Below are 26,638 nucleotides of genomic sequence, written 5' to 3' on the forward strand. Positions count from 1 at the left end.
GAGTTTATGGAGAGCTTGGGGTTCATCTGTGGATGGAAGTGATCACACTCGTGATCCTGTGCATGCTGCACACAGTCCTGAACCATACACCTCTACACTTCCTTCCTCATGGGCTGGGTGCTAGTGCACTGGGGTCTCTGGTGGTATGTGCAGAAACAGCAGGAAGAGTAAAGCATGTGTGAAATGCAAAGCTGAAGTCTGAGTACTACAAACCAAATCACAGCTTCTCATAAAATGATGCAAAGTATGTTTGATACTTGCTTTTCTTTCTGTTTTCTTCCCTTAATTTTGGCTGTAAGAATGGCTTCCAGGTAAGTTTGACTCACAGAAGACCATCAGGCTAAATTTCAGAACCAGAACAGAAGCACTGATTTACTTCATTTTTTCATGTAGATGTAATGTATGATAGGCACACAGTCGCAGCTGTTCTATTGATACTTGCAAACTCATATATCTGCCTGGTGTGAAATGATATAGATGAATATGGTGCCAGGAATCTTTTACATTTCTCTGTTTTCCAGCAGGCAGAATTTTCCAGGCAGTTACACACCAGAACGATGGCACAGGCATCTAAGCAAAGGCAAAGCTTTCAGTGGATGACTAGCAGCATTACCAAAATGACTCAGCATCCAACCCTGGCAAGGCTGATGACTGGACAAGATGAGTGGAGGTGGTTCTCATGTAGGAAAGAGCCTCTAAAACTTCTCCACTCTGTTTCTGGCTTTGACTGAGATTGAAAAACATCGATTCCAAGAGGAAAAGCTCTATTACATATCCCACAGTGCTTATTAATGTATATTGGTGCATTTTCACATGCATTCAATAATGGGACTGAAGCACCTTCCCTGTAAAAACAGGTTGAAAAAGTTGGCACTGTTCACCTGAAGAAGACGGTGTGGAGACCTCATAGCAAACTTCCAGTACCTGAAGGGGGCCTGCAGGGAAGCCAGAAAGGGACTCTGTCAGGAACTGTAGTAACAGGACAAGGAGCAATGGGTATAGAGAGAGGGGAAATTTAGGTAATATAATAGGAAGAAATTCCCTTCTGTGAGGGTAGTGAGACACTAGAGCAGGTTGCCCAGGGGTGGTGTGGATGCCCCAACCCTGGCAGCGTTCAAATCCAGGCAGGGTAATGCCTGGAGAAACCCGGTCTGGTGGGAGGTGTCCCTGCCTATGGCAGGGGAGGTTGGGACTAGATGATCTGTGAGGTCCATTCCAACCCCTTCACATTCCATGATTTTAAAACCTCACTCCAGGAGTTATGCACTGCACACACACACAGAGCAAAAAGATTGCTGCAGATACTGCAATTTATTGTTAAACAGCATTTCTGTGGTTACAGAGACCCAGTGCCTGCACCTCGAGTATTCCTTTCTCGGCCCGTGGCTGCCGCAGCAGACTCGCACCGAGAGGCCGCTTGCCTTCACTGAGGAGCAGCCGCTTGTGGTGAAGCAGCCTGAAGAGATTTGTCCTTACTAAAAGGAACTTTTCCCTCAGCGTTCGGGACATCGCGCACAGCGACACCCTCCGCCCGCCTGTGGGCGCATTGCTGCGGCCTCGTCAGCCAGCGGGAGGGAGCGGCTGCCCTCACTAAAGATGGCGGCCGAGGGCGGCCCGGCAGCAGCGTGGCGCTGAAGCCGTTTCCGCCCGCCCCTCCCGTCACATGATCCCCGGGGCTGCGGCCGCCGCTGCCCGGCCCCGGCGGGGCAGTGCGAGCTGGCGGGGAGCGGGGAGCGGCGGCGGGGGAAAGTAAAGCCTAGCTGAGCTGATCCGAGCCTAGCTGAGCCCAGCCGGGCCACGCTGCCGGCCGCAGCGGTGGCGCCGGGCGGTCTGGCCCTGAGCGCGCTGCGCGGTCCGGCTGGCAGCAGCGAGATGGAGCCCGAGGAGGGAGAGGATCGCACCCCACTGCTGAAGGAGCCCCAGCCCGACACGGGTGAGACGAGCGGCAGCTGCCCCTGTGTGGCGGCGTCGCGTTGCCATGGAGGCGCGGGCCGCGAGCGCCGCTGTGGGGCCCGGGGGTCGGTGCCGCCGTGCCACTGCCGGGGTGACGGGGGACAGCGGTGACGGAAAAAGCAGTGAGGGAAAAGCGGTGTGAGGCCCGGGGGCTGCGCCGCCCGGCCGCGCCGTTAGCAGCGTTCGGTGCTGGGACGCCGCGGTGCCCGGGGCTGCTGCATCAGGCACGGCCCCGGCTCCTGGCAGCGGTCGCGGCTCTGGGGTGGCGGGGTCAGGCGTGCAGCCCTGTCAGACAACTGCCGTCGCTCGGCGCCAGCCCAAATACCCGTCCAAATATTAAAAACTACCGGAGTGCACCGAGACTGTGTCAAAATTTCATATGTAGGCAGAATTTGAGTAAGACTATGCTGTTACAAGTATGGAGAGGAAGGAAGGTGAAAGGATGCGCGAAGGTAGGAGCGGAATCTCGATATATTGACAGAGCTTATCAACATAGCCTGTATGTTGGTCCGTGCTGTTTTGCTTCCTAGAATGTACAACCTGTAAAGAGTAAAGTAGGATTTTTTGTTTCTTCAGCGTACTGTGCAAAAATGCTCTAACCGGCTTAGCAAATGTGCAACTGCCTCAAGGGGGGCTGCAAACAAAATGACTTTTACAGTGCCAGAAGGAGAGAAATTCGAGCTCAAGACTTCCTAAAGCAATATGTTCTTAAGTTTGCACAATGCATCAGGCTCCAATTGGAGGTGGCTCACCTCACCCACAAGGAAAACTATTGCAGACGAGCAACTTCCTTTAAACTGCCGTGCAATTTGCAGCACAGACCTATTTTTAACTGCAGTTTAAGAATCTTGTTAGATTATAGCTACAGTGCCTTAAAACATGCCCCTGAAATCAGAGTTAGATATAGATGCAGGACCAAAGACTGCTAGTCAAGGTAAGACTTTGAACCCAGTGTTTTAAACTTTGGTTAGCTGCTTTAGGGAGGTGAATGTCTGTGTCTCTGATTATAGCACTCTCCTGAAACACATCTGTAATATTCTTGATTCTTCTGTTAATCTGATCTAGTATTCTTAGGTATTTCTAAGTGCACATGATGGAATGACAGGGAACCAATAATTTAGTAGCTATTTGCTTCAGACTTCAGTTCTACATGTTTGCTAGTTTTTTTAATAAAATGTTTACAGTTGGGGGAAAAAGTCTGACGCTAGTGATCTTAAGTTCTTGCACATATGTTTTGTGGAGCTTGCTCTCCATACAAGTTGTATACATGTAAGTGTTATAGTAGAAGAGAAATGGATGTTCCAGTTAATCTGCATTTCCAAGGAAAGGTTACATCATCAGTGTGTTATTCAGCTTTCTGTTATTGCTGTCTAATGCCAGCAACTACAAGAAGTGAAACAGTTAAGTAGCTTTACCTGTAATTATATTCATTTTTATAAATTATATGACTTTATATTTTCTACTTAAGGCAAATTGCTTTTTAAACAACAACAAAGAACAATAACAAAGCTGCTTGACTAGTTGTTGTGTAGTAAGTACTTCCTGTTCTCAGTGCCTGTTGTTTTTAATGTAAGCAATAAAATCTTGGCTGCTCTCCCTCCTGTCATTTAAAAACCCACGATTGCTTTTTCAAATGCTTCTGAGGCAAAACTTGTAATTACCACAGGTCTGGAAGGGGTTTTGCATGTTTGTACAATAGCCTTGTTAATTATTTATTATTTAATGAATAATGAAATTATTTATTTATTTATTAAATGAGCATAGCAAGTACAGCATCTCTGTGTTACTTTAACGACTCTGTTGGTGTTCCCCCTGAAAAAATAAGGCTCATTGCTTGTTTCAGGGAAATTCCTGGGAAGGGGAAGGTATCTCATCAACTTGTCCACAGGGCATGTCCTTTGTTTCTTACTGAAAATCAGAAAATCCAGTCAAGTGACATACTGCAATAGCAGATGAAGCTCTGGTCAGTCCTGTTCATAGATGTACTTGTTCTATTCATCATTTGCACTCTGAGTAGTGAAAGATGAGATCACTGTAGACTGATGTAAATTGATGTAATATCTGCTGATCTCCAGCCGTCCCAGAGTTTCAGACATCCAGGTTATAAAACTTCCCATTAGTAACATAGCTCCCTCACAAGAGGGGAAACTCTACGGTCTCTTTGAAAATTCAGCAGATTGTTCAAGTAGTTCCTCAACAATTTCACATTGCTGCTCAGTAGTTTCAGACCTTCCCAGTTCATAGAGTTGCTGGAGATCTGATCTGGATCTCCTGGCACTGATGAATGCTCTCTACCAAATGCTACTGTGTACTACTCTAGGAAATAATAACTGTGTTACAATGCATAGTTTGCTCTCTGTGTATAAACAGCTGAGAGAGTTGACTTAATGTCACGACACCAATTTTATGCTGAATCTTAGGACTCGTTTCCTTTGTTGTCTTGTGACTGCCAAGAGGGTATACTGGGCAGCTGGGAACCTGTTAATGTTTCACAGTGCCACCACAGTGTTTACCATTCCTCTTTCTGGTAGTTTCAGCTGTCAGCAAATGCATATTCTCTTGTAAGCAAGATTATAGATGGAAAATTTGTCCTAGAGAACATCCTGAAGTAGCAATGACCATTCTTTAGCACTATTTTAGGGGTATATGTGTTTCTTGAAACCATTTTTATGTATATTACAGGCCTCCCACTAATTGTTTTGGGGTTTTTTTAAGTGTGAAATTCTACCTTGAATAAATATTACAGTAGTTTGGAGAGGACTTTTGAAACTGTTTCTAAATCCATTTCCACAGACCGCACACTACCCATCCTCTGCAGTCCCCGCTCTAGTGTGGGTAGCTGCCTGCTGTCTAAGCAAGGATTACATTTGCTTTGCATATCAGTATGAAAGTTGGGTCTTAAAATTTATTTCAACCAGCCTCAGACTCTACCCATATTGAATAAACCCTGCTTATGAGTTGTTCTTATTCTGTTAGATTAAACATTTTTCATTTGCTCTCGTTTCAGTCCCTGCATGCTGCTCAGCTCGCTACAATCTCGCACTCCTGGCCTGTTTTGGGTTCTTCCTCCTGTATGCATTGCGTGTGAACCTCAGTGTTGCTCTGGTGGATATGGTAGAACCTAACACAAGCTTAGCAAAGAATACTACTTCCAATGTGTGTCCAGAGCATTCTTCCACCATAAATGTTCCTCGCAACACAACGGTGAGGTCTCAGACAAATTGTCTTGTAACGTGGCATGTCTAAGTGGTTTTAGAACTCTGAGATAGATAGAACCGTATTTAGGTGGCAAGAGAACAGGCTGTTTTTTACTGGATTGCCTTTCCAGTGGTTCTTTTAAAGTTATTCTGGGAAGTATTAGCCTTAAATGACTAGCTAATTGAGAAGTGCTGTGCTCAGGGTCAGCTTTTTAAAGTACCTCTTTTCTGTGCCATTCCTTAGAAATTGGCTAATCTGATCACGTAGATGTGCCGTGACTCACTGTTTTATATGCCACTTATCAATTGTTAGTGTTACATCTGCGTCAGAGCTCCCATCACTGTCCAATTTGCCTGTTCTTTGTACAATCACAATGGCATGAAATTTCATTACAAATTACCATGTAATATTTCTCTCTTCACTTCTTCAATCTCTTTCCCAGATCATGCATTTTTTCTTTATATCCTTTACCTCTGACTTCCCCTAATCCTTAAAATCACATTTCTTAACTGAACTGCCAGATATGGGGGGGAAAAAAACTTACTAAAAAAACCCCAGTTTTGTGAATTTGGACTTGCATAGATCTTGTCTTGTAGTTGAAGTTGTTCCTGAGCACTCTTGCCATCTTCCTCTTTTCATTTCGTTTGCCTGTTTAGAGGTCATTTATTATTTATCACAGACAAATTGTAGTGATGAACTTTATGGGAAGATTGTCTCATCATTTCTTTGAAATGTATGCTGCTCATTTAGATGGGGAAAAATTGGTCTTTTGGAACTGATCCCAAATTTCAGAATCACTTTATTGGGCAACAGTTCCTGTCTTCTTGCTGGCTTCCTTTATAGCTGCAGATTCCTGTCTCAATCATCTTCACTTTTATTGCATTGTCCACTAAACTCATCTTCCCTCTGTTGTGCTTCTCCCATTATTCCACCTACCCTTGTGAGCTCTGTACTCTCTTTCTTTATGTTAAATTTAAGCACCTGCATCTCCTTATTTGTTTGTTGTTTTATTTTTCCATAAATTTTCTGCAGGTAAAGCCATTTTATAGAGCATGACAGAATGCTGTTCACTCTGTGATTCAGAAGTGGGATTTGTACTCAGGCAGACTTACATAGTCAGTACTTGTCACCTAACCCAAGCTGCTTAGATTCAAAAAAGAACTAACTGCCAGAGAACTTGCATTTCATGTAGTGATGATTTTCATACTTGGGTTGGATGTGTCCAAATAGATATAAACTACCTGAATTAGATTTGCAGTACCTGATTTGATTGCAGTTCAGATGTGTGTAGAGGAGGGAGACCCTAGGGAGTAGGTCACAAGAAATTTGAAATTTATCTATAAAGGACTAAATAGTGGATTAATATAATAAAAAATGTGGTCAGAGAAACTGCTGTCTTTAACTTACTGCATTTTTGGGGGGTTTTTTCTCTTCTTAGGGACAAAAGTATTCCTGGGATGCTGATACTCAGGGATGGATCCTTGGTTCTTTTTTCTATGGCTATATCATTACTCAGATTCCAGGAGGATATCTTGCAAGCAAAATTGGAGGCAAACTGTTGCTGGGGTTTGGCATCTTTGGTACTTCTCTATTTACCTTGCTTACTCCCTTAGCTGCAAATTTGGGAGTTGGCTACCTCATAGCTGTCAGAGCCTTGGAAGGACTGGGAGAGGTAATCCTGTTTCCTCTTTGTAATTTGAAAGTGCATCTGAATAATTTGTTTAAAATTGTAGTGATTAGAATTTGTGGGAGTTATTATGTTGGAATAGTATATGGATTGTTTAATTTGAGTGGCTTAGTTTTATGTTTTTTAGAATAATTAAAGCATTTTCACTATATTTTAGCCTAAACTTTTCAAATAAGAAATATAAGAATACTTGAGACAAAACTATTCTAATTTTTTCAGAAACTAGGGCCTCAAAACAGTGTTGCTTGTATTGTTGCTGCTTTTCCAGTATATACAGAGTCAAAAGCAGAAGAAATTAATTCTGCCTCCTTATTCTCATGCCTTGCACAATTTTTATAAGTAGTTTTTTGCTAGACAACAAACTAATAGATTGTACTACTGCTTTTTAATGAAACATACTTTGAAACATGTGAAGTTGAAGTGAGTTCTGAAATTCTTGCATTTCAACAGAATGAAATTATGTTTTCTAGGGTGTTACCTTCCCAGCTATGCACTCAATGTGGTCTTCTTGGGCTCCTCCACTGGAACGCAGCAAGCTCCTTAGTATTTCATATGCAGGTGAGAAATTCCCACGCTGATAATGGGATTATAAATTTTTACTGCAGTAACAGGGAGGATTGACTTGAATCAAAGGGATTTATACTGTAAATTTTAATCAGCATTTAATCCAGAAAGTGTAGCATTAAAGTAAATCTTGCTTTCCATTAGTTTTCTTCATTTATTCAGGGTTTTTATAACCTGACAAAAGGTATTGATTCTACAAATCAGTAAAAACTTGGGTCTAACTTTGGTATGAAGTGGTGCAAATAATTACTGTGAAGCTGATTAATAGAAGATACTGTAAATAAAAAAGATTTAGCACTAGAAACAAAAATGCTGGGGCACTCACAGGATAGAGCTGTTTGGTTGGCTTTTGGAGGGTTTTTTAAGTGTTCTTGGAGGAACTTGGGGAAGAAAACACCCGAGGTCCCATGTATTGCTGCAAGAGCTCCTAGTCGGAGTCAAACACTGTCTGGCCAGATTGTCCTAGATATGCTGTGTCTGGAAGGTGTAATGTTTGGTATCAGATTTGCTTCTTTGAAGATACTTGATGTTACACAGGACTTTTGACTTAGCAGAGAGATGCAGAATGTACTGAAAGCACAGTACAAGTGTAAGTAAGTTAGCATTTAGCAAATGTAAGTCGACACTCAGCAAAAGACAGCAATTGCAATACACTTCAGTTTGGGTTGGCTGCAAGTCAGGTCTATTGTTCTCTTAGAAATTCAGTTAACTGCTATACTTTGTGTTCGACTGACCCATGTATTTTTTCTATCCCCTTGTGTTGGTTTGGCTAAGTCAGTGAGACAGTCACACTTTTAATTAACTGAATGAGGAGAAACATTTACACCAGCAGCTGATCACTCGACTGACATAGCTGCTTATCTAAACCAAAGCCACCCTCTGGTGCCCTTTGCGCTGAGATAAAATCATCTTCTTTGCAACAACTGTGGCCGGTCACACCCAGTGTTATTCCCCGAGTTTGATGGATATGCTGCTCTTGCCTGCCTCCACTGAGCCTTCATGCATTTTAGGGGTTTATTGGTCAGTCACATTGCTCAGTGCAGTATTTGAGGTGCAGGTGAAAAGCATAGGTTTTTCTATATTTGCTGGTCAAAATTGATATTATTTCTTTGAGGATGATAAATTTTGTATTCAGTTATTGAAGTAAAGTTTGCTTTGCTCACTCTTATTAGTAATAAATCTGTTTTTTATTTGACCTGTGCTTTATCAAGAATGGTTTACCAGCTAGTTTCTTAAGGAGCTAAGACAGTCTAGTGACTCACTTTTCCCAGAGGGATGAAGCCTTAATCTTTTTTCCACAAGTTTCCTTACTTTTTTCTGAACCAAGTGTCCATCACTCGTTGGGGTGACCCTTCAAAGAGCTACTTCAACTCATCTAATGCATTAAAAAGCTTTTTTTCTTCCTCTTTTTAAAAAATCTGTTTTCTGCCTGGTTATTTAATTAAATGTACTTTAGAAGAAGTCTTCATGTGAGATCCAACACACAAGTTAAGCAGAGCGTATAGGGTTGGGATTCCCTTCTACTGCATTTAGCAATTGGGAGCTTTTAAACTGTCCTTTTGTATTTTGTGAAAATCTATGCTAATGCACCAGTGAGGAGAGTCTGTGGCCTTGAACAGCTCATTGTTAGCAGTCACGAGTGGATAAGGTATCTTGTGTCATCTTGGCAAGCTGTTTTCCTTCCTTTCCTCTCCTTCCACATTGGCAGTCATGTGGTCTGTAGTTAATTTAATCGCGATCATGTTGATTTTCTGAGAGAACATTTTTTCTGAGAGAATGTAGTTTTTTTATTTATATTTTGCATGATGTCTGTGGTTTTGTTGTTCATCGTTGGAGCTTTCTGCTTCAAATAAAAATTATTGTTTTCATGAAGATGGAGTCTAGGCAGCCAGAATATCAACATAATATTTTCTGAGTTGAGATTAAGTTTGGAGAAGTACAGCTAAAATTAAGAGACAAAACCTACTGTTTATCACCAGGAAAGTGTCAAGTATGTAAATAATACTGGTTTCTGGTTTAGATTTCAAAAGGGAAACACCTGCCATCCTTATTCTTATTAAAAAAATGTATGTTGAATTATAAGCATAGGAATAGTTCTTTCTGGCTTTTGGCTTTATTCTGAACTGGAATCTGCTCATCTTTCCCTTCTCCCTTGATGCTAGACCCTGTCACATTCAGGAAGCATGGAATTGAACATACTAGTTATATTTGCATGACTGCTGATGCATTTTTGTAGCATTCCTGGATTTGTGGAGCTAGAAGGAGATAGGAAAATGCAAACTGACTATATTTTCACATTATACTCCCAAGGCCTTAGTTATACTGTGTTCTTTTGTTTTGCAGCAATACCAGTTGACTAATTTGCATTGGTTTAGATGTGTTAGAGCCAACACTTTAGTGGAGACAAATGTGCCAAGAATGCTTATCTTTTATTGCTTGTTCTTTCTAATTTTGGCTTCTTAGGGCTTTATGGCTCTATTTGCTTGGAGCTGCCAAGGCAGTTCATTGTGCCTGTGTTTCTTAAAGCAAAGCGCAACCCTCTAGTGGTCATGACAATCTTTATTAATGATTTATTACAGAAAAATAACTCTGAAATGGCACTTACACTTAAGGGGTTCATAGGGGTTCTAATTATTTTTCCACTATGTTTTGCTTTCTTCTGGTAGGTGCACAGCTGGGAACCGTTGTATCTCTGCCACTATCTGGTTTAATTTGTTACTATATGAACTGGGTTTATGTGTTCTACATATTTGGTGAGTTTGTGTTGTTTTGATTTTTCTTAATTATTAAAAGTACAATCCATATTCCTTTTGAAAAGCATATCTTATAAAACTTAAATTTTAAGTTTTAAAAACATGTTTGACATGTTGGATTGCTGTTTTATTCTTTCTGGGCAATTAGAGATATTTAAAGTTAAGTAGATTTCAGTGAGTGGCTAAATAAGCCTTCTTCCAGTGAGCAAAGCTGACTTTGAGTTGGACAAAAGCTGGTACAAGTCAAATGCTCTTAACTCTCCCACCACATGAAAACAACAGGCTGAAATTTCTTATCTGAAGTGTGAAATTGAGTTAATAACTTTAATCCCAGGAATAAATCTCAACTTTGAATGAAATGAAAGGAATAAATCCCAGGAATAAACCTCAACTTTGAAAGAACGTGTGAAAAGTTACTGCTGCTTAAAATATGAACTGTGGAAAATCTCTAGCAGTCACAGGAACCCTGAAGGAATGCATAACATGTTTACTGTGACATGTTATGGAAGAAGCTGAAATAGAAAATATTTTACCAGCATGTCTTAGCTAATGCTTTTTACAGGTTTGTTTACATGTCTGAGCCATTTCATATTCTGCATAGGAAAGGAGGAATCAGAATATAAGACAAGAGTTACATTTTCCTTTAAAAAACCATCTCAAATTTTTTACAAATCACAAAGATTCAAACCAAAGAACTGAACAAAGTGAAATAAATTAAAATGTTACAGTTATGTAAAAGTGCAGTTAATTTGGACCAATTGTTGAAAAGTTACCCTTTTTCAAATGACAATTCTAGGGATGGCTTAAGAAGGGAAAGGAGGAATAGTACATCAGTTAAGTTGCATGTAGTGATAAACTGTATATGTGCACAGAGTATTTTTTGTGATTAAACTTAATGTGAACTTTTTATTTCCTGAGGGTGAGCCATATACTTTTGTGGCTTTTCCGTGTGACTGATATGAAAAATACAGTTATGTATGAGCACACAGCTTTCTTGCTGTATGAAGAACATCAGGTAGAGGGGAAAAAAAAGAAGAAAAAAATTCTTCTTAGTCATCTTCATTCTTTATTATATCTAAATGTTCATTGTTAAGCCACTTTGGGCAGCTAGTGTTTGTAAGTAGATAGAAAAGTAATGTTCATTAAAATTATATTAGAGAATCGAGAAAATATTTCTGACTATATAATCTGAGACTATTACTTCATAAAATTGCTTTTTAAAATTTCTATCTCTTCACCCATCTTTTCACAACAATAGGTGCCCTTGGCGTATTGTGGTGGTTCTTCTGGATGTTTTTGGTTAGTGATACACCAGAAACTCACAAGAGCATTTCACGTGCTGAAAGAGAATATATACTGTCTTCTCTAAAAGATCAGGTACAGCACTTTGGTAGAGACCAACTACTTAAGTCTGAACATAAACCACAAACATGGTCATTGATGTATGGTTTGTTACATGTTTTGTTATGCTTTGTTATATGTTTATGTAAACATGTTTACGTTTAGAATAATATTCTTAACCTGAGATGGCGGCAGGATTTTTCAAATAAAAAAATTTTTTTGAATAGTGCAGTTGTAAACTGTAAAACAATCAATAATCAAACAAAGCATTTATAATAATGCCTTTTGTTACAGATGTTGTTGAGGTGCTTTATTTAAAAACCTTTGTATTTAAAAAGATGGTCAAATCTGTCATTTTGTACTAGATCCAGACCTTTATAATGTCTCTAACGTTTGCAATACAGTATTTTACAGCATTTCTCTTTCTCAGTGTGTCATCTAGAGTAAGAAACAGATTACTATTCACAGAGAATACTAATGAGCCAGTTCCTGAAGTCTGCATAAGGTTCATTCCTCTGACTGGGGGGATATGTATTTAAAAACAGTGAAGCGGCTGAGAGACCAAAACTAACATCTAGGATTGAGCAGGGAGGATTCAGCTAAATCAACACCTGAAGGGTGACTAAATATTTAATTATTTATAGTAAAAGCAGTAGACATCAAATTTCAACAAGGGAAGACGTACTTTTTGAATTACAAAATGTAGTAATTGGTTTACTTTGGAATAGTAAACATCAGAGCAGTTACATACTTGAGTATACCTTCATTGAGAACTGAAGACAGTAATTAATTCATTGCTGATGACTTGCATCTATCAACTGAGACTTTATTTTCTGCCTTTCAGAATGGATCATGAGCATAGATTTGGTTAGCATCAAAAACTCTGTATTTAGGAAATGTTCATATCGACATCCTGAGTTCCTTCTTTTCTCTTTTTCTCCTGCTTGCCAGCTTTCTACACAGAAATCTGTTCCCTGGAGACCTATGCTGGAGTCCCTTCCACTCTGGGCTATTGTTGTGGCACACTTCTCTTACAACTGGACTTTCTATACACTTCTTACACTCTTGCCCACATACATGAAGGAAATCCTACGATTTGATGCACAGGAGGTGAGATGTGTACAAATACGGTTGTTTTCTTCTGAATTAAAGAAACTAAATCATCTGCTGTTTAGAATAGATGAAACTGTTTAAGAACCTTGGAATGTAAATATATAACTGGGAAATTATAACCCTGCACAATTAAGCAGATGCATCAAAAATGTTGCCTGCCTTATAATTTCCACTTTCTTGGCTTGTTTGACATTTACCTTAGTGCTAGCATTCAAGTTAAATTTTCTGTCTGAATATGCATGGTACCCATCTTTAACTGCTCTGCTTTAAAGCAGTAGCTATAAGAATATTTTCCCTGTTATATGGCTTTGATGATTATTTCAGGATTTGCACCAAGTTTTATGGCCTTCTTTGCTAACTCATAAAGGACAACATTTCCAGTTAAAAATAAAACTAAGAAAAACATTGGACAAGTGACATTTTTGAAAGTATTCTAAGGATGGGGTTTGGGGGAGAAAGGGACCAGAGAGAACCTTCATTCTGATTGGGTCACTTTCCAAATTGTCAATTTTTTTCCTCAATGAGCAGCAGTGGTAAAATACCTTTTCTTACTAAGGTAACTGGATGAAACAAAACCATAGCCTTAAAGTCCAGATATAGTGCTTTACAAGGAAATTTTATAAAATTAAATTATTTATCAGGGAAAAATTAGGGGGTGGGGAAGGTGGAATATTCTTATTTATAGCAATTACTTGACTGCACTGGTCTGTCTTTAATGAAACCGTTTTGGTGATGGCATAGCTTACCTAGAGAAACTGGTATAGCTAACATAAAAAGGTGCTCAGAAATTGCAAGAAGTGTAACATAGTCTTTTCCTGGTTTAGCAAACAAAACTAGTTTAGAGCAATCTGAAGATGACTGCTGTGCAAGAAAGAGGTGATGCCAGCAATCTTGGCAGGAGAAGATGGGGAACCTTAGCATTAGAATAGAAAGTTGCATTAGGGCAAGCTGCAAAATGGCTGGAAAAAACTAACTTAAATTGGTTGTGCTCCTTATTATGCCTCTTCAGGTATTCCCTGAAGAGGGATCAGTATCCATGAAAGTCATTTGCTACAACAGCTCTTAGTTGCATGTTTTGTAATACACCATTGCATTAAATGGTAACAGGTTCTGCTGTGAAGTGGTTTCCTTTGTCTCTGGGTTATGTTTTTTCTTTTTGGTACTGACTGTTTTGAGCATTAAAAAAAAAGCTTTTGTAATAGTGTGGGACCAACTTTGTTGCCACACATTTAGATGGAAATTGCATTACCATTTAAAATATTATACAGTTGTTGCTGTTCAGTTTCCTTTCTAAAATACAGAAATTAGTTAAAAATAATGCTGTGTCTTTGAATAGTGCTTCAAAACAGTTTTTTTAAATTACTGAGACTGTCTCTATTTTTCAAAATTTTACTTATTGTTTTTGAGAACTGAGCACTGAAATCCAACAGGCAGCATGCTTGAGTACTGATAGAATGGACTTCAGGTGGGGATATGTTTCTTGTTTCATTTCATGTGAAAATTCCTAGGGAATCTTGCACTTCTTGACAAATATACATTTCATACTAGTGTACAAGGGTCATAGTATTTCTATTCAAATACTCATTTTAATCACAGATAAGGTCAAATCATAGCTCTGTTATCAGTAACTATCCATATATTTTTGGAAAGGCTGTAAATGCAGGCAGTTTAGTAGTACCTTTTGTTTCCCTTCATCAGAAAATCATGTAGCATCAGGCAGAAGTCTCTAAAGAGCACATGTTTAAAGTAATGGGAATTAACTGGTGACTTCAGTGTAAGTAATGTCAGATCCTGAATAACTCTGCTTTGGGATTGTGGGATATCCAGCCTAGATATGATAAAAAGTTCCAGTTCTAGATTTTGTCTCTGTTTGCAGCCAGCACCAGATGTTTCAGCAGATAGGTAAGGAATAATGTAATTTAACAGTAGTACAAAACCGAGAGATTCAGTATAGTTTTCAAAATTCTGAATAATATTTAAAGCTTCTATTTATTTTAGTAATTCACTTGATACTGGTATCCTGAAAACTTCCACAGTTAGGTTAATGTCCACAGGATACCTTCAGTTATAGTTTTCTTTTTCCTGAAGCTATTTGCTGATCTAAACCTTTGAGGTTTTTTCTGACTGCATTGGTAGTTATGGATTAAGTCATGATTGATTTGTCATTTTATTGTTTTAACTATCTCCTTTTAACTTCCTTAACAGAATGGATTTTTGTCTGCCCTGCCTTATTTTGGCTGCTGGTTATGTATAATTTTGTCTGGCCAAATTGCTGATTATTTACGGGAAAAACAGAACTTCTCCACTGTTTGTGTTCGCAAATGTTTTACCCTAATAGGTAGGTGCAAGTATCATCTCTTGGAACACAGTCTTAGAGCACACAATAATATCAATCTGGGAAAATTTAAGGGCTTGGGGGAGTAGTTTGGCATTCTGCTATGAGGCAGCATTGTGCATGGCTTGAGAGGAGCAACTTTATTTGTATATTAATGTGTCAAGAATAATCCCATATTTTTCCATGAGAAGTAGGCCTACTGGATAAGAGAACAATAAGAGATTGTCAAAAGCTTTTTTTAGGTCAAGATAATTGGACTACAAGCAAACCAATCATATGAATAGTCATGTAAAGTCACTATAAAAGGATGAATGAAACATTGTTATCAAAAAAGGTTTATCAAACTGACAGAACTATTGTTCTGCATGAACCTATTCTGTTGTTCAGTGTTTTGTTTATCTAAGACTAAAGTAACTGAATGGGAATACTCTTGCAAAATTTACAGTTGCTACCACAGGAGAAAGATCAGACAATCTAAAATGGTCTTGGCTGATTGGGAGGAGAGATCATCTGAAATCACCAACAGATCAGCCAGATCGTGTTTTTAATGAACACAAGTAGAAGGCTGTATTTAGGAAAGAGAAGTTGATTGCTGAATAAAGAGGGGACAGGAGAAAGAAATTGGAGGGGGAAAAAAAAAAGAATAGGCACAGGATCTGCAAAAGTTGCAGCCCAGTTATTGTATGGTGGTCCTTGCTACCTTCTCAATCCAGCTGATTCAAATGCTTTATTTAAAGCAGCTCTTGTAGTAAATTCTCAGGCATTTTATTTGTTTGTCTTAAGCCTATGCTATTTTGGTGATTCAGTTTACTGCGGGGCCGCACACCTCACACCCTTTGTGTATAACTCAGGAAAAAAATGTTGTTGTCTTAGAAAAAGCAGGACAAATGGGTTGGGTTCATCAACAAAAGTGTGTGCTTGGAGCTGTTTGCAGAGGTCATGATGGGGTGATGTAAATGGGCTCTGGTACTGGGAGATGGCTATCAAAGTTAGCTGCAGATAGGAAGCAGTGTGCATGAGCTCATGATGGCTGATAAGCTGTTTCCAGCGCCTCATGCAGTATCTCTTCAGCAATTTTGGATTCACACAGGGTTCATAGTGTCCGTGTAGCTTCAATTTATTTACAGAAATAAAATTAATTTATGAGGTAATTTTCAGAACCTGTTGATTTTTGTTAGTTTTTTAATCTAGTTTGTTCTTTGCTGCTGGAGTGGGATATTTCTGGTCTAGTTGCTGTTTCCTGAGAAACAACAGTTTTGCAACCCATCTGCACTTCCTTTTTACAAGGGCATGTAGTGATAGGACAAGGGGGAATGGCTTCAAACTGAAAGAGAGTAGATTTGAATTAGATAATAGGAAGAAATTCCTTATTGAGAGGGTGGCAAGGCACTGGAACAAGTTGCCCGGAGAAGTTGTAGCTGCCTCATCCCTGGAAGTGCTTAAGGCCAGGTTGGACGGGGCTTTGACCAACCTGATCCAATGGAAGGTGTCCCTGCCACTGGCAGGGGGGCTGGAACTAGATGATCTTTAAGGTCGCTTCCACCCCAAACCTGTCTGATCCCGCACCGTCCCGCAGTTTCGCGCGGTGCGGTGCCGGTGCTGTGCGCCAGGGGGCGGTGGAAGTTGTATGGAAAACACGGCTTGGTGCCTCCGAGCGTCTCGTGTTAAACGTCCTTTGATTCTGAGGTTTCTGTCTCAAAGGGATGATTGGACCTGCGGTGTTCTTAGTGGCAGCCGGATTCATAGGCTGCAACTACGCACTGGCTGTTGCATTCGTGACCATATCAACAACACTAGGAGGATTTTGTACCTCAGGCTACAGCATCAACCATCTGGATATAGCACCTTCGTGAGTATTGCTGGAACTGTTGTTAGTGCATGTGAAATGTTTATGGCCCCTTTTTTTTTCTTTATATGTTGCTGGGGTGCCTTGGAAATGTAGCTGTGGAGCATGTGCTCCACACGCAGACCTGAACAGACCTGAAGTGTAAACACTGACAATTACTTGGGTTTAAAATATTAAGCACTGTATTTCCAAAAAGTGCAAGTTTGGCAGAGGATATGACATAAACAATAGTTTAGTAAATTAGTTCTGTACTCTGGAATCTAAATCTTGTAACAAGTAGTTGACCTGATTTGTCAGTAGGTGACCAATCAGGTATGTACAATTGCTCTTAAATGAATAATTTTCAAGAATGGAAAGTTTAGACTTCAGGCTGTAATTTCTCCAGTGTATTACAGATTCATAATTGGGCAAATCTGTCAGTTTCTCAGAGTGTGGATGTATGTATATTCTTCTAAAAGTGGACTGGTCATTCATTTGCTTTGTCATTCATTTATCTATTTGTGGTATCACTTAGGTGTGAACAGGATCAAATAACTTTATGTCCAAAGAAAAGTGTTTTTCAGTATTAATGTATAAAATGAAAAGACTTTAAGTGTAGAGGAAAAAATACTTTACAGAAATAGTATCTATAAAAAATTCTGATCAAGACAACTCATTGGAGACCTTGGATCCCAAGTGAAGATGGTAATTTGGCAATTGAAATGATGGTGGTCACTTCTCTAATCATGGACAATTTTTGGCTTAACAAGTGGATATGAATAGTGGGAATCCAGTTAATCTTGGCAAGTGAGGTTAGGTAGTGAGCAAGAGAACGGTTATCAGTGGCCAGTTATAAACAGCTTGTAATGCTGAATTGAATATGAAAGTAAGAAAAATTGCTTCTGTGGTGCACTTTGTTTTAAATCACGTATAACTACAAATTTAGAAGATGTACTTAAAGCCGTGCGTGTGGGGTTTTATGGGACCATTATACAACTTCTGTTTCAAGCTTAGTTTTGCAGATCTACAACATTTAGTTTCCAAAATATGTATTAAATGGTGCTTGTTATGTGAGTACAATTGAACCTGTCCATGAAATGCAACAGAGCCATGACAGGAAAAAGGAAATCATGCAACTGCAGTGTGACTTACACACACAAGGAACTTCTGTATGTTGGCAATGGGTGAGGTTTCCCAAACTAGGATATTGTATGTGTCTTGTAACTTTAGATGCTTCATTTTGCATTTCAAATATGTTTATTTGAAGAGTCAATTTGGTTATAACAGTATTCAGAGTATTTTAGGTGTTGAAAAAAGCCACAAGAAGAAAATGATACTACACAGTGCTGATGCCTGTCAGCAGGCAGAGGTAGTTATCTCACATGAACTGCTGCTGATCCCTCTGACCAAATCCCACTCTGTCCTTCCTGCCCTCGATAAAGTCCTGCTTCTTCCCTTTGCATTTACACCAGACAAGTTCCTCTAGCTCTTCTCCCCTCTCAGACAGGCAGAAGGGAGCACACTGAGTGCAAGAGGGGTGAGTGTCTTGCTGATAGTTCAGGGACTTTGGCCCAGCATTGCCTCTAGAGGCGAGTGGCTGCATATGTGAAAGACTTTCCTTGGTGGTGATGTGGTCAGGGTGAGTGCTGTTTTACTGAAATCAGTGATTTTCTATTCAGCACATGCATGCTTTACTTCAGGGTAAATCTGTTCAAATGGGGACAGAGAAGGGAAAAAACACGTCCTTGTAACAAAGGTCATGCTAAGAAATTTCTTTATGCATACACAATGCATGCATACACAATTTCTTCATAGATACACAAATGCTAAAAATATCTGACATGAGAAGAAAAAGAAGACTGTCTTTCCCCCTTCCCCACACCTAATTTTTTGCAACTTTTCTGAACTTTGTTGGATAAAATGATCAAGGCAGGTATGCACAATTTCAAGGAAATGCTTGACATGATTATAGAAATCTAAAAACAGGGTCTGCATAAAATTGTGAAGGAAACCTCAGTAAAGAGTCTACTCAGAGCTCAATATTTATTTTGCGTAATTTACTGAAAGACATTAGAAAAAACAGAAGTGATTCAAAGTAGTTTCAAAATGCAGAAATGCCCATTTAAAGGTATGGTTAAAGTATGCTGCCAAGAATAGCAAATGGTCCCTTTTTGCTACTAAAACTTGCATTATATCAAAGAAATAATTATTATATACACAGGAAAAAAGTGAATGAAAGTACTGATGCTTAATTAATAACAATATTTGCTATGTGGTTTTGTTTGCTAATATGTATTTATTATGTCATTGGTGAATTGAATTGGGCAAGGGTTGGGGACATGAGGGAGACAATATTGTTCTTTTGGGGAATATATATTGTATTTTAGCTCTTTAGATCTACATTAGTACCTTTCTGTTATTACAAATTTTAATATTCGTGTTGCCATGATCCCTTGTAAATTCATGAGGCTCTGTTGTACACCAAATACTTCACATAGCTGTTTTTTTTTTACTCCTGATTTTTGTATTTGGCTATCCCCACCATGTCATAAGTACCTGACTAACAACCTACTATTGGTTTTGCTCTACAGTCATGTCACTTTTTGCTTTCCCTTTTCATGTGGGAGTTTCCACTGTACTAAGGGAGTGTCATCACAGTTATCTGCATCAAACAGTGAGCACTATCAGGAATGCAGCTTATGTCAGAAACACTGGGCATAAACAGAGGCATTTAGCCAGCAATTGATTGCCATAGGTCTTTGTTGACCAGAGAAACTATTAAACTATGTTTAGTTTTAAAAGTGTCTGTTAGCAGTATTGTAGTGCTTAGACATGTTGAAGACATTTAAAGTGCATTTGGTTCTACTTAAAGGCTTTAAACAGGGTTTTGCTATATGTGCTTATTTTCCTAAGGGAAACTTTTACACGTTGACATTCAGCTTCATAAAGGCCTATTAATTCTAAACCACTTTCCAAGATAGGAAGACTGCATGCTAGGTTTATAAAAAATAAAGAGGTTTTAACTAAAGCATTGCAATGCTTTAAACTGATATGTAGTGTAGAGTTTAAATTTAAAAAATCAACCAGTAGACTAGATGATTGTTTCCCTTACTCAGGAAAAAAACACATGTTTTCTACCACTGGAATGAATACTGCAATCTTTTGGAACGATGCTGTATGGTTGAATTCTTCTGTTTTAGTAAATAAAGTTTCAAAACTATGCACTTCTCTTTAGAGATGAAATATGTTTCTGTTATGTTAGTATTGGTGAGGACATAATTTTACTCAGAACAGCCTAAAATGATCACTGGGATATGATTCCTTTCTCCTGTGGTAAACTGCAACTATTAGTTTTTGTATGATTCTTCAGCCAACAAATCCACCTTGAAAATCTAAAACACAGGGATCTGTGTGCTGGTGGTTAGAAGGTCAAACTTCTGTGGAGCATCTGGCTCATATTTCTCTTCAGTCTCTCACACAAGTCCATACTTGTGGTACAGTTTCAAACTTTCAGTATTGCAACATGCCTGTGAGAGAGATCTTGAATTGCTTAGAGATGAGGTGCTGAGGCTCAGCTATTAAGCAAGTTAACAGCTTTTCCCAGCAAGTTTTTATGGCCTCTGGTGCATACACATACATTTGTGTGTGAGAGAGCAGCACGTTCATGGAACAGGAGGCCTCAGAATGAAGCTGCAGGAACAGCAACCAGCAGAACTGGTTTAGTCAGACCCATTTCCCATTGGCCTTGACCCACAGAAAGCTGAAGGGGAGGACTGCTACTGCACTCTGAACTCCAATCTTTGGAATATACTCTTTCTAATATAAGTGGGAATATCCGGGCACACTGCTGCTGATACTGCCTTCTTGGCAGACAAATTTTAGCAATGAAACCTGAATCAACTCTTACTTTGTCATACTCGTTGTCTTTCTGCTTCAAGACATGCTATGTATCTTGAACTGCTCCAATGGATCCCTTCCAGACAGTTTGGTTGTGGCTCAGTAAAGGGGATGTGTGTTTGGATTATGGATCTTCAGCAAAGCCATAGGCAATTTAAATTAAATTCCATAACTAGCTTCTGAAAAATAGAGACATACAGAATCATTTAAGTAGCAAAAGATCTTTAAGATCATCATGCCCAGCCATTAACCTAACACTGTCTAGTCCACTACTAAACTGTGTCCCTTAAAATGTATGTGCCAAGCTGTCAGGGAGTTGTTACTAGAAGAAAAGCAAATCATTCACACTGGAATATTTGTGTTTTAATTTCTCTCACGTGATCAAGATGAGGCCTACATGATCAGGTTAGACAAAATTGTTTCCATGATTGATAAGCCTTGCAAGTTAATAAGCAGTGTTTACAACTTCTTTTGCAGGTATGCTGGAATTCTCCTTGGGATCACAAATTCTTTTGCTACTATCCCAGGAATGGTGGGGCCAGTTATTGCCAAAAACCTCACTCATAATGTGAGTCTGTTTATTATTTTTTTCAATTGTTATATTTTTATCTCAGTTGAATAGAAATTCCTTCTTCTTAAGTCTGCAGTCCTTAAATGAAACACAAGTTACACCTGTAACTCATATTGTTCCATCATTGTGAATTACTTAATTCCTAATTCCTAGCTCTTATTGCCCTGATTCTGAGCAGGAAAATAAGGGTAAAATCAAAGATCTTTGTAAGACTTGAAAATTTTACTGACTCACCCCTTATATTTTCTGGGAATAAAATGAATATATTTTTATCACAGCAGAACTCTGATAAAATGCCAACTAGATGAGACATTTGTGGTATTGTTTTATTAAATTAGAACAAGTTCTTTCTTGTTTTTTTTTTAAATTAACACCTCACGTGAGGTGTTGAGTTCTAATGTCAGCATTTGTCAGATAAGTGAGAAACGAGATTCTAATATGAGATTTGGCTAACAAGATGGTGCAGATTTGAATAGAAAAAGGGAAGCACTGGAGCTTTTGAGGAATTTTTTATTACTTTTTTTTCCAATGAACATTGAGTTATTCTAAAATCTTTCAAGAAAGGGAGATGGGAGGAGTAAGCTTAGTGATACACTTGAATTTTTTTGAGTTGGAGGTCATTCTAAGGATTTTCTTAATCACAGGATGTTCTGAATTGGAAGGGACCCACAAGGAACTTCAAGTCCAGCTCTTAAGTGAATGTCCCATATGAGGATCAAACTTGTTACCTTGGTGTTATAATCACCATGCTCTAACCAAAAACAATCAGAAAATAATCATTAATACATGATTCCAATAAAATAAGTTCTTTCAGATACCTTAACAATTGGGTTGTCTTAGGGTATTTTTGTTAAGTTTAGTTTTTTCCTCTCCATACTAAGGCATTCTTCAGGTATTCTGGTTTTGTAGTAACATCATTTAAGCAAATAAACCACAGTTCTTTACTACACATTAATTAAGGTCTTTCCTAAATAACAGAGTTTAGAGGATTAGTCTTGAAATCTGAGTTAAGGTAGCTACCTTGTTTTGACAAAAAGATTATGAATCAGGAATGTTCACATAGCAGTCACTAGGCATAGCTTACTGCAGAGTGCAGGGCACTTCAGTTCTTGGATCACCTGATATGAAAGCCAAGGTAATGTTGTTTCCCTTGCAGTTACATTCTCTGCATTTGTATTGATGGCTCTGCATCTTAGGTGATAAACTGATCCAGACAGGGCAGTGCAGTTCTGATAAGACTGTGTAAGCTGTGTTATAAAACTGAAGTTGACTATACTAATGATTTCATCCTTTATGTTTATAATGCTTTTATGTTGCTGTGAAATCATGCTGAATGACATTTACATTTAAATAGGCAAGGCATGTAGCATCAATTTTAAAATTACTTTTTCTTGAGTGTGAGGATGAAAATTGACTGCATCTTTTTTTTTTCCTTTCCCCTATTTGACAGAATACTGTGGGAGAATGGCAGATGGTTTTCTATATTGCTGCCTCTATTAATCTATTTGGAGCAATTTTCTTTGCATTATTTGCAAGTGGAGAAGTTCAGGACTGGGCAGTCAGTGGATATCACTTGCATAGGAACTGAAGGAGATGCCGAAATACCAAAGCTGTGCTGAGTCCCATTGTGCTTAGAACTGTGACCGGAAAAGTGCCTTCCCTGCTGATGCCTAGGAGTCTTCAGAGCTATTCAGTTAAAAACTACTTTATCTCTGTATCTTTTGTACTGAAAATAATCTGACACACTATATGTACTATTTCCTAACAAGAAACTACTGGGATTAACTACAGAAATTTCATGCTAGGACTTGATATCAAATATATGATCAGAGACATTTTAAATCAGTGTGCTAGGCTCTAATACTTTCCAGTTTTTAATTAATATTTTCTGGATTAGTTTGTAGGCAGATGCTTGCTGATAAGAGGAAGAAGTAAAGTGATTATTTAGCATTGTAAGGAGGAATGGCATGCAAAGAACTGTACCCAAAAATGTGTTTTGAATTCCATTATGAAACTGATAGTTTTTTGCTGTTTAAAAAATTGTAGATGTCTAGTTTCATACAATTTTTTATAGTACTTTTATTTTGTCATTGTTTTAATGATGGCTGAAAAATGCGTGTGATTTACTTCTATTTTATGCACAAGTTTTGAATAGATAAACATTCCCTATTTCATAAATACAGCTTCACAACTAATACACAGCAACAAAGCAGTAAATGTACCATTGGAACTGAGAGAATAAACCACATCTCCTCTGTGATGCAGGTTTTTCAAATAGGCCTCATTTTTATTTCTCTCTGCAAAGAAGAAGCAGTGCAGCTCAGTGGTTTAAATCTAGGAGGTGTACAAGAGAGAACTAGAAATGGAATATCTACATCACTACCTTAAAATAACTTTCAGTTTGGCAATTAATTTTTTTGTCCCTTTAAATCAATGCATTGGAATTCTTTCCTCTTGCGTGTAGATATGTTTGTCAGCTTGTCAGTGTAAATGAAATAAAATAAGGCCAGTGTAGCATATAATGAAGAAAATCGGTTCTCTAACAATCTTGTTGGTTAGTCAGATAAAACTAGAGTATAAAAGAACTAGTGCAATAACCTGGTGCTGTTACTCTCCTATCAAGATAGAATTTGACACTCAAGAGCATTCTTTGCACAACATGCATTTAAATGCCACAGAGTAGGATTAAGTTATAAATCCAGTGGCCTTGTTAAGAACAAATGGCTGAATAATATTAGAGCCACAAAGCAAAGGAAAATTCCTGTGCCAAAGATTCCTGGATTGGAGCAATTAGGTAAAAAGGAAACATCACTGGGCTCTGGGTTTTTCATTTACCACCAATCCAAAAGAAAAGCCCAGTACTAAAGCTGCTCCAGTGGAGCCTACCTTCCTTCATTTCTAGGAAATGGCATCTGCCTCTCCTTTTTAGCTTTAAGAGCCATTTTGTTTTGGCCTTCCTTGAAGTGTCATGTTCTCTGATAGTGAATTTAAACTCTGTTTAAATTTCTCTTTGTGTCTGCAGCATTTCCACAATAAACAATGTGTTGTTCAGATTAAATTAGTACTTGTTCAGTGGGAGTATTTTAAAACTATGTTGTGTCTTCAGTGTTTCTACAATAAATGGATTGAATATTTACATGTGCATCTGTTGTTGAAAATTACTGTGTCCCTGAAGTTAGAACACCATTTTTAAAGTACGCTGAACAACAAGGTTGGTGACTGGATTAAGGAATGGTTAATGTTTTCTTGGAAAATTACCTTCCTCGGGAATTTTTTGTCTGGCTTTACTGGTAAGTATTGTCTTTCACCTGACATTTTAGTAAAAGTAATAATTTTACTTTATGTAAAAAGAAATTTATACTCTTTCAGTATCTTTGGTTAAAAAGGAGGGGGGGGAAGTTTAAGAAAAAGATTGTATATAATTTAAATAATTTATGCCTTTCCTTTTCTAGAGATTGTCATCAGAGCAACGTATGGACAGGTTTGCAATTCCACCTGTTCTCAAGTTAGAAACTTCAGCTTACTGTGTTTTTAGTCTTTTTCCTTGAAAACTGTTCAGCTGAATATCAAAATTTTTAAAATTATACTTAATGGAGTAGATGCAGTAAAAATGTATGTAGACATTTTCCGTATCAGTTAAATTAGTCTGAACTGGATTTAGTTAAAACTGAATTTTAGGCATATTAGCAGTTGAGCAGTTCAGAAATTTTTGGACCAGCATACTAGATTTTCTTTTTTTCTTCATCTAATGCACCATTATTACTCATATTGCATACTCTGTAACTTGTAAGTCAGCTTGGAAAGTAAGACTGAAAAATTGTATAAATCTTTATATTATTTGGGGACAACAGGGCTGCACTGAAGTAAATAGACAGCTATTTCTGGTTTCATTTTTGAAAGTATCAAAATATAGGGTGGGATTCTAGATTCAGTGAGGCTTTTAACACATAACAAACAAGAATACCCCTCAAAAAACCCTTAAGTGTTATCTTTATCATGCTTGCAAAAAGGAAAATCTGTTAGAAAAAGCTGAAAAAAATATTTTCTGCTAATCACGATATTACTTTTATTGCATTGCCACACTACTGTTCTCAGCCAGTTTCATCTGTTCAAAGACATTTCTCATATTCTGTTTTTTCAGGGTAATAAGGGGTTTGAGTACCACTTGTCTCAGTTCGCCTGTGTGACACAGGATCTTAACAGAAATTGGCCAGTTTCTTTGTGGTGACTGTTTTCCTGAAACAATCCCATAACATATTTCTTGCTGCATTTCCTTAACAGGTAAGAAGTACCAGAGTAAGAAATTGTGCTCTCTGTTCCATGAAGATCCCTCTAAATAGGATGTTGCCCTGGAATGAGGGAAGTCAGTTCAAAACCAGATTTCACCCATTTCATAGCAGGAGTTGAACCACTGCTTTGGGAACCTGTCTTAGTGTGGTCAGGTATTTTTAAGTGTTTTCTCTTCAATGTCTGCTTCTGACACAGTTCTTAATTTTTTTTTAAACATTTAGTGCAAATTTCTACCAACACTAGACAAAGAGATGGAATAGCTTCTCAGACTACCCTACAGCATGTGATGTGGGTATTGCCTGAGATCCAAATCAGGGTCTCTTAGAGCCTGAAAAAGTGCCTTCTTCATGCTTTGCAAAAAATGAAATGTCACAAAGTAATGGGTGTGGTTTTCAGATCACTATTTCTTTGTTCTAAGGGTACAAGGCATCAGTCAAGTACCTTACAGAAGTCCAAAGTATTTGACATCCAAAACTTACATAGGTGTTTTGAATGCTAACGTAGTGAAGGTTTATATAACTCACCATAATACATAGGCACTTGTGCATGGTGCTTTCCCATCTACATGTTCCTCTGGAACTGGTAACAACTGCATTTGCTGTGTGAAAGGGTCATAGTTGATTTCCCAGATATTGAATTGTTCCTGTGATGTATCTTTTGCCTAGCTTCTCCTCTCAATCACTTATTTACTTAGATGCCAATTTCTCCTCTTCTGCTGTGTGGGAATGTTTGGTTCCATGACAAATGAGCTACACTTTGAGTTTAACGGGCTTTCCAATATTTTCAGTATTTGTTAGGAAGGAAAACCGTGGGTGAGGAAGCCTATACATTCCATAGATAAGTGAGAGACAATTTGTATGGAAAGGTAGTATCTTCTATTAGATCACCTAGAGCTTCAGAGAAAAAAAGACACGTTTTTAAACTTTAAACTTCCTCCTTCACATTTTGAGCTCAACCATCACAACTAAAACACTGCTGTTGTGTTTTGTAAACTATTGCAGTGAGTAGCATTTTAAGAGAGTCTCCTATTTCTCCTGTGCACCTGTGTCTCAAAAAGTGGAATGTCTACTCTTAATTTACATGATTTAAGATCGATTAAATTACGTCAAAT

At 38.4% G+C, this 26,638-nt stretch overlaps 1 protein-coding gene across 3 annotated transcripts; it reads left to right on the forward strand.

The window, feature by feature from the left end:
* The first annotated feature begins 1,706 nt into the window (after positions 1-1,706).
* Positions 1,707-24,378, forward strand: SLC17A5 (solute carrier family 17 member 5). Of its 3 annotated transcripts, none has more exons than XM_033056151.2 (11): positions 1,710-1,933; positions 4,961-5,157; positions 6,590-6,823; positions 7,309-7,396; positions 10,069-10,155; positions 11,414-11,532; positions 12,448-12,606; positions 14,815-14,947; positions 16,646-16,793; positions 21,144-21,234; positions 22,688-24,378. In XM_033056151.2, exons 1-11 carry the CDS (start codon positions 1,873-1,875, stop codon positions 22,823-22,825), a joined length of 1,455 nt encoding a protein of 484 aa, XP_032912042.1. In that variant the 5' UTR covers positions 1,710-1,872; the 3' UTR covers positions 22,826-24,378. The 3 variants fall into 3 exon arrangements, with proteins under 3 accessions (XP_032912044.1, XP_032912042.1, XP_032912043.1); XM_033056152.2 differs by lacking the exon at positions 1,710-1,933 and adding an exon at positions 2,254-2,405; XM_033056153.1 differs by lacking the exon at positions 16,646-16,793 and having other exon boundaries at positions 1,707-1,933.
* Positions 24,379-26,638: the final 2,260 nt, after the last annotated feature.

Source organism: Catharus ustulatus, chromosome 3 (genome assembly GCF_009819885.2).
Source record: "Catharus ustulatus isolate bCatUst1 chromosome 3, bCatUst1.pri.v2, whole genome shotgun sequence".
NCBI lineage: Eukaryota > Metazoa > Chordata > Aves > Passeriformes > Turdidae > Catharus > Catharus ustulatus.